Source organism: Phaseolus vulgaris, chromosome 5 (genome assembly GCF_000499845.2).
Source record: "Phaseolus vulgaris cultivar G19833 chromosome 5, P. vulgaris v2.0, whole genome shotgun sequence".
NCBI lineage: Eukaryota > Viridiplantae > Streptophyta > Magnoliopsida > Fabales > Fabaceae > Phaseolus > Phaseolus vulgaris.
In genome coordinates, this window is record NC_023755.2 from 9432721 (window position 1) to 9441729 (window position 9009).

A 9009-nucleotide genomic window follows, 5' to 3' on the forward strand; every position below is an offset into this window, starting at 1 on the left:
TTGTCGAAAAATCGTCATCATTCTCAGTCGTTAATAGCTTATTGTGCACTAGTGTCACTGATTTCTCGTAAGATGAAAGGAGAGAGGCTAGTAGAATTATCACTTCATCTTCATCATCTACGTGTTCTGAAGCTCCATTAAAATTTACATAAGTTTATGAAGATGAATTTTTAATGACATACCTTCTTCATACACAAGCAAAACAACCTCTTTTTCAATAGATAAACCACACTAAATAAATAACATTCTTTTCTTATTTTTTCTTATTTTGCACTAGAATTTGTTTGAAATGAACTTTGTCATGAACAACTTTTTTAGCTTCGGCCACAATGGCATTAAAATATTCTCTTCACAACCTCATAAAGCATATTCTCTAACAAATATAAAAGAATCATCAAAAGTTTCTTTTCCTAACTACTTTAGAGCACGTCTTGCGTACACCCCTTGCTATTTGAGCAAATCTCTAAATTTGATTCTCTAATTATTAAAATTGTTCTTTCCATTAAATTTCTCAATCTTAAATTTTAAAATTAACATTCATCTTTCTTTCAAGAACTGATTATTAACTGTAGATATAGATCAAAATTGGCTTTGATACCATTTTGTTGTAGTGCCAAATTAAGTCCAAAAACAATTAAAGAAGCAGTGAATTAATACTTATTGTCACATATATTAATAATAGAGTTCGTATAAGTATCATTGTTGTACTTTATGTTCAACAAGGATCAACCACCCTTACAAGACTACAACAAGATATTACAAAGTTAGTTACGGTTAGAAGTACTTCAAGACATCCAAACTAACTTAACAGAATAAGCTATTAAATGTCGTCTAAGACTAGAAGACCCTGTCGTAAAAATAAATTTATTACAATATCCAACCCTTAAAATTAGAGGAAGTGTGATCAATGTAATTAAGCATGACTTAATGGGATGTTAGTGTAATTTCTTTCTAAAATTAATAATATTATTAATATCATTAATATATTAATAATGATATATAGTTAATATCATTAATATTATTAATATATTTATATTCTTATTAATAATGTAATTAATATTATTAACATTGTCAATATTGTTAATATTATTAATATTATATGAATATTCACCAACTTCATCTTCATCAACTGTGAAGAAGACCAAACAAAACTGCAGAGAACGAAAGTGTAAGTGGTGAGCATAAACAACAATTTTTAGGTAAAATCGCCATCTATATCTCCACTAGTTGCAATATACAATGGTTTTTCTAAAATGGTTGTGTATGTTACACTGATAGACTACGATACTTAGGTAAAATCACCGTCTATATCTCCAGTAAATGGAATATACGACAATTTTAAAAAGAACTGCCATATATACTTTCGTTTTAATTTAAAAAAGACCACCACGTTTTGATGGACAATATTTGACACTTAAAACCAGTGAATATAGACTGTCGTAAATAGATTTTTCTGCACTAGTAAAATCTCCTTATTTAAACATAACATTTACAAATAAACTCACTTGAAATTCTTATTTGAGAATGATTTAGAAATTGTGAATTTTTTTAACTAAACACAAGGTAAAGGAATTTCTTGAATCAACCCTTTAAACGACTGTTAAACAACAATGCTTAACAAAATTAAACAAAGATTCGAGCTTTAAACTGTCAATATTTGGATGTATTTTAGAATGGAATCGTTTTTTGTCTTTTGTCTGTTCAATTACAAAGTAACCACTTAAAAAAAAGCATTCTCACACACAAACAAACATGTAAAGGAAAGTAATTAAATATATGATAATATCCCAGAAGTGATTTTGTTATTACATTATAAGCTGTAGTAGTGTAAACATATAAATGAGAGTAATAAGTAAACATAGGACAGTATCTAAGAAGTGATTTTCTTATTACATTACAAGCTTTTAGTATGTTTTATTTTCACATTTTCACTTTATGGAGAATGATATGAGCACCATACTGTGGTTGAAGAGTGATTAACATAGCTGGAGCATGAGCATATGCTGGAGAAAGTTCAAATGAGAAATGCTGTAAAATCATTGACAAAGCCATCTTTGCTTCCAATAAGGAGAAGTTTTGTCCAATGCATATTCTAGGACCCCATCCAAAAGGGAAAAATGAAACTCTACCCTTTGTTGCTTTTAGAACTCCTTCAGAAAATCTCTCAGGATTGAACTGCTTAGCATCTTCACCCCAGAATTCACAGTTATGGTGAACCAAAACAGTTGGGAGGAAAATCTGCACTCCAGCAGGTAATATTATGTTTCCAAGTTTCAAATCTCTTTTAGCAAGTCGATTCATCCCAAGTGCTGGTGGGTATAATCTAAGAACCTCATTCAAAATCATAGTGACCTGATACAAAAAAGATTTGTAGTGAATATAGAGGACATATAATTTAGCATACGATATATAATACAGTACTTACAATCTTTAGGCGATTTAAACCATCAAAACTTGGCTTTTGATTGCCAAAGACTTGCAAGACTTCCTCCCTTGCACGTTCTTGCCAATCAGGGTACCTACTCAGTAACACCATTGTCCAAACCAGCAAAACTGAAGTGGTTTCCTGCCCTGCAAAGTAGAATAGCTTGCATTCCTCGATTACATCTTCAAGACTCATTCCAACATTCTTATTGTCTCCCTTTGCATGTTCTTGAATTTCCTTGTGATTTGACTCCAAAAGTATGCCTAATAGGTCATCATTAATGGCTTCACCCTTCTTTAGTGCTTTCTCCCTCTTGTAAATCATATCCTTCAACGAAGCTTTTATATCTCTGTCAATTTCCTTCATTCTCCTATGGCTTTTAGTAGGTAAAAACCTACAAATATACATTGTTCCATCCCATTAAGTTTGTACATGAAGAGGATGGTTTTCCCTAACAGATAGAATTTTGCTATTGCAAGCTGTAAATTGAGGTAGAACATATCTTTGCCACACATTTGGTAGATGTTACTTGCTAGTAGTTTCAGTTTAACATTGAATGAACCTTTTCCCTATTGAATTTGCATTTAAGAGAAACCAAATATTTCCCTTCTAAATATTCGGTAAATTTGTTGTTCTATAAATTAAATTTCTCTGATTCCTATTATATTTTATTATTGCTAATCATTGTTTCATGCATTCCATATATATAGTAAGGGTAATTTAGTGAAAAAAACTCGTTTAATAGGCTTGAACTTGCTTTACTCATCAAATGAAACCAGCAAGTTACCTCCATCCAGGGATTTGAATTTTTAAGATAACTTGCAATGCAAGTTTAGCTTGCTCTCTTTGAAGTTGAAATATTCTTCTTCCTTCTTCAAAGCTACTTCCAAATGCTGATCGAGCGATAACATCACTAGTCATATTCTGAAGGAAAGGCCATGCATCTATTTCACATGATCCGTCGGAAGACAACATTCTTTCCCATTTGTTAACCAGATCATTGCAACTTTCGAAGAATAACGGTAACATGGCCTGTGGTGTAATAAGGAAATCACTCGGAGTTAGAATCACTTAACTCAAACTAACCATAAAAACATCCAGGCTTCAATATGCATGTTGCTTATAAACCAAATTTGTGTTGTTAAGAAAAGTATATGCTGCTTGCATGCAATATAGTTGCATAAAAATAGCATGCAGAATCTACTTGTGTATAAAAATAACCGTCAAAGAAAAGGACTTTTCTTTTTCTTTCTATGAATTGTGTATATAAATTCAGGTACCCTTTTGTATCAATATTTTGTTTATGCTTACAAAATATGTTGCTTGCCAAATCTATGCTGCATTTCTAGGGAGAGTACATTTTTCCTTGTTAAAGGAGAAGAAAACAAACACATACACGTACAAACGCAATTCCTTAGTTTTTTTCTGATATGTTTTAAAGCATAACACAAATCCATATCTAGCAAATGCAAGCAACTGACCTTTAATTTTTCTAAATTGAAAGCAGGGTTGATTAACCTTCTGTGCTTGCTCCACTTTTCTCCTTCATAGTCTGCAAGGCCAGTTGCTAGTAACTTGAGAAGTGGATTTATATCAGGCTTTGGGAAGTCATAGATCTTGTTAAATATATCTTTGATTTGCTCTGGATCTAAGATAGTCACCCTTGGCGTTGGTCCTAACCAGATAAAAGAATTCTTACCTGCATACCATCGGCAATTTATAAGGTTCAAACAGTTACACTAAGGATAAAAAATAAAAGGAAAAAAAATCAGGAATTAAAGAGGACATGCAACTTTATATGTGGACAGTTCTAATTTGAGATGAATCACAAACCATGGGAACCTTTTGATACACAATGAATGCACTCCTTAAGTGGATTAAGAGGGAAAATAAGCTTAATAACATCATATATTTACCCATACATTTCATTAAATTTTATAGGAAATATTATCTCATAGCATAATATCTATCACCATATATATTAGTTAAGATTTAATCATTTATCGTCCCAATTTCACCAAAATCTGTTATGTTATGCCCATACTGGAGTTGCTTCTAGTGGATTTTGATTCAGCTACATCAGCCAGTGTTCTGTACACATTCACCTTAAGTGAGCACATGCTCAGTTCTTCTGATGTACATGTTTGGTGCTTGTAAAGAGATGTCTTAACCGAATTTGGAAAAGTTTTGTCCCTTTTTGAGCAGCAATCAGGAGTGTCTCTTATGTTCTCTGATTTGGGGCTAGGACATAATGGAAACAATATATTTCTTCTTCAAATTTGTGATGGCATGGACCTTTAACTTCTTCTCTTCCCTTGATTTGTTTTAGGCATGTTTTTCACTGCTTCTGTAATTTGATCATTCATATATTGAAGTTTTCATTGAGAATGCAATTAGTGGCATAAGGAATGAACTTATCCATACCCACCATCAAATAGAGATTTGACCTTGTTTTTCTGAACTTTCCCCTGTTTTGTGAGAATTTTCTCAAGTTGTTGGACAATATTTTTCAAAAAAATGACCTCATTTTTACTTTCTCAGATTAATTGGAAGTTGTAAAGGATAGTGAGTGTAAACTAAGTCCAAATCAGTGTAAAACAAATTTATAAAGAAAGTTTGCACCTACTGTGAAATATCTTTATATAAAGTGGATATGAGACAACACACTTTGTGGACCATAATGGATGAATAAGTCACTTCTCACCTAATAAATTATTTTTATAAAATTAAGTTAAATTTAAAGTTAACTTCTTAATATCTACTCTTAATATATTTTAACTTTTTAACATATTTTAAAATATGTAACAAAAGTTAATATATTTTAAGATCTCTAACAAAATTTAAAGGTGTCACTTCAATGAAGTGAACTAATGAACACACCATATGCAACTCCTCAACGATGTTATAACATAAACCAAAGAAACACAACACAGTGTATAAGGGACCATAAAACACAGTCACTATATGTAGAACATTGAAAAAGAAAAGGGGTGCATGAGCACGAATTATCAAAATAGAAAAGTATTTGAAGAAAGTAAAAAGATGAAAATTGCAAAAAAGAATAGAATCATAAATAACAAACATACCATGTGACTTGACACTATGATTGATATAGGAAGAGACACGTGGAACTATGTCATCAGAGAGATCCATAGGTTTGGACAAGGCTTCCTTTCTCATCTTGAGAAACTCCTTGCTGTCTCCAACCAAAAGCTTGTATGGATTGCCTTGAAAGCCTTGCTCTCTTAGAAGCTTCTCAAGTCTCTTTGGATTGAACCATAACCAGTTCAGAATCTTCCATGCCCATATCAGAAGAAGTATCACTATGAGAGTCAGAGTTGTGGTCCATGCCGCTTCCATTTCTGTCTTGCTTTCTGGGTAAGGCAATGAGAACAGAGAAAGATGATAAGAGATGAAGAAGAAAAACCAGGATTTTTCACAAAGGTCAAGAGGCAAAAAATGTGCTGTCCTACACTACTCTCTAAGTTATCAACTTCAACTTCTCTTTGCTTTTGTATTTTTCTATTTATTCAAACACGAGAGTAACGATGTTTCTTATGTTTCCATTGTAATCTTTAGCTTTAATTATTGCATTAAATGTACAAAATCAATTTCATCTTCTAAAATTTAAAGTATTTAATGTGATTTTAATTTTTTTTTTTTGTAAATTTAATTTGATATCAGTATTTTTTAGAAAATTCAATGCAGTCTCAACTTTTTTGAGACAATTCAATAGGACATTTTAATAGAAGAAACTACGTATTGTTTTATTAAAAAGATTTAAGATCATGTTGAACTTTTTTAAAACATTTTTTTTAATAGGATAATTTAATAAAAGAAACCATTTTTAAAATATTTGAGATCTTGAACTTTTTAAAAACTTTAAGACTAATTGTTGATATAGAGATAAAAAGGTAATTAAGTTTAACTTTATTTTAAGATTAAAAAATACTAAGAAATTCAAAATTTGTTGTAGTTTTTGTTGAGAGGAGTTATGTTGGTGTGAATTTATCTAGAAGAGTATAAAGTATTTTATATTTTTATTTAATTATAAATTATTATTTTGTTTTATTATATATTAACAAAAGCACATGTGCTTATTATATTAAAACATATATAATTTTATTATTTTTATAATTTTAATATTTTTATAAATAATTAAGGAAAAATAATACAGTTTATATATATATATATATATATATATATAATTTTATAAAAATAACATTCAAAATTATATAACTATTACTTATTTTAAAATAAATTAAATTATTAATTATTTATTTTATGAAATAAATAAATAAATAAATTTTTACTTATTAGAGAGGAAAATTATTAACCTTTTTATTCTAATCACTTTATTTATTATAAGTAATTATTTTTTAAAAAATTATTTTTTTAATAATATTATAGATTCAAAATTTACCCTAAAAATTATTAAATAAATTAAAATAAATTTTCATGAGTTTATTCATTTTCTTACTGATAATGATAAGATATTATGATAAGATACTTAACATTTTATAATATTTTCAAAAAATAAATTTAAAATATTTTTAATTGATTAATAGTATAAAATCTTAATGAAAAAAGATCAGGACCATACGTGTATTTTCAACTAAAGAAATAATTTGTGTCACAGGAAATCTGACAATGTAGAAATAAGTACATTTGAAAATGAAAACTATCATCTATCTTTCATTGTTTGCATACGTCCATTTAAATTAATGAATAAGGACAAACAAATCCCCCCAACCTAGAATCTTCTTCACAAACAAAGTAATTGAATTCCAAAAAATATAAGAGTTCATTCCTCCCCAGAATTCTTAGAAATCAAATCTATAGTTTAATATCAGAACAACTTCATGGAAAGAGCACAAGATAATTCAACAAAAAATTATGATGTTTCCTATCAATTCAAACCAAGACAGGATAAGAATGTATTCAATTTTCAAGGTAAACAATTGTTACTCTTCACTGAGAATCAAACTAAGGAATTTCTCTCTTCATTTCTCACTGGTGAGTGTTTTCCCTCTCTTTTCACTGATTTTCAAGCTAATTTAAGGTTGCCCTTCATTTCCAGTTGATTACAAACACTTTCACAAACATAGATCTTGAGGTCTTTTTCAGGTTGTAATGAGGCTGGGTTACAAAGAAAATTTGGTTTTTCCAGGATAACAAAATGCACACTTAACAAAAGATTAACATATTTGCAATTCAACTTCTAATTGTGTTATCCATTATCCCTTCCATAAGATTCACCCATATTGCTTCTTTTTCTATTTTTGTAATCCCCTTTGCTTTTCTTTTTCTTTTTTTTTTCTTTTTTTTAGAAAAGAGAATGATTTTTTTTTTCTTTTTCTTTTTCTTTCATTCTCAAAATCCCAACAGCCACACCAAACCCAATTCTTTTAATTATAGAAATTTGAATTGCACCTATGCTCTCCTTTTGTTAGCATACCACAAGGTAGGACAATATATGTATATCAGAAGCTAGGGTGCAATAAAATAATTTTGGCTCAAAATAGGGTTATTTTTCTGCACATTTCATCATATATTGCAAAGGTTAGCTGTTTGGCTTTGAATTTTCTCACCTCCAACTTTATTAAACATGCCTCAATCATCTCCATATTTGATTTTGTGATGTAAATTGACTAGAAAATTAGGCAACCTCAATTAACTCTTCACTAGTGAAAGTCTCTCAAACTGTTTAAAGGTTTCGCACTCTCACTTGGTTGGCTAATTTCAATTCCTCATTTGTTCTCAGACATTGCTTTCAACTATTTACCTTGTTCCAACTTTTACACATTAATATCCTTTCTCAATTTGAGTGATGGTTCCAGCCACAAATTCTTTTTCAAATTAAGTCCCCGATCAATCCATTTAGTTGTTCTAATTTAAAACTATTTTTTGCTTTCTTTTTTCCAAAAAAATCATACCATCATCTATCTATATACAAGATTTCACTTCACAAAATATGCAAACATCAACCATTATACTAACTTAAGCTTGTCATCAACAAAATTTAAAGTAAGAAATATTAAACCAAACTGCTAAATCAACTTACTAAATTAAACTACTTAAACTAAATTAATACTGAAATTAAAGTTAAAAAAAAAGAAGAAGATAAAACCAGTTTTATAATCATTCAGCATGAGAAGTATCAATCTCCTCTTATGACTTTGTTCCGTTTTGTGCCAACATCATCATTCTGAACTTGGTTTGGATCTTCATCTTTTGTTGCTCCAGATGGTCCAGCTCTCATTTCAGATTCACCTCCAAACGCTCCTGCTGATGGAAACCATCCAGCCACATACATCCACATAATGATGATGAAGAAGAAGCATTGGATTTGAGGACAAATCCTTTTCAAGAGGGAGGGGATGATGGAAGAGGCCCAAGCCCAAGCCCAAATACAAGTTCAAGCTTCAGCTCAAGCCCAACAAATAGAAGATATGGGCCAACTAAGCATCATTGGATGTCTATTTTTGTAATTACTTTTGAGTATTTTTAGTAGAACATAAAGGGAGGTGTAGATATAGATATAAGAGGTGCAAATGTATAAAGCTAAGTCACACCTTCCATGT

The 9009-nt window shown here is 30.0% G+C and overlaps 1 protein-coding gene across 1 annotated transcript; it reads right to left on the reverse strand.

Moving 5' to 3' along the window:
* Positions 1 to 1755: 1755 nt before the first annotated feature.
* On the reverse strand, positions 1756 to 5953 carry LOC137835104 (cytochrome P450 72A68-like). Its single transcript, XM_068643451.1, has 5 exons — positions 5512 to 5953; positions 3907 to 4124; positions 3213 to 3457; positions 2426 to 2819; positions 1756 to 2352 (listed from the first exon to the last, which is right to left on the reverse strand). The coding sequence occupies exons 1-5, from the start codon at positions 5783 to 5785 to the stop codon at positions 1921 to 1923; spliced, it is 1563 nt and encodes a 520-aa protein (XP_068499552.1). The 5' UTR covers positions 5786 to 5953; the 3' UTR covers positions 1756 to 1920.
* Between the last annotated feature and the right edge of the window lie 3056 nt (positions 5954 to 9009).

Excerpts from the sequence above, each read along its gene's own strand:
- LOC137835104 (XM_068643451.1), bottom strand. The coding sequence starts at position 5,785 with ATGGAAGCGGCATGGACCACAACTCTGACTCTCATAGTGATACTTCTT. Across the intron at positions 3,458-3,906 it reads TCAATTTAGAAAAATTAAAG|GCCATGTTACCGTTATTCTT; the intron begins GTCAGTTGCTTG and ends ATTACACCACAG. Across the intron at positions 2,820-3,212 it reads ATTCAAATCCCTGGATGGAG|GTTTTTACCTACTAAAAGCC; the intron begins GTAACTTGCTGG and ends GTATATTTGTAG.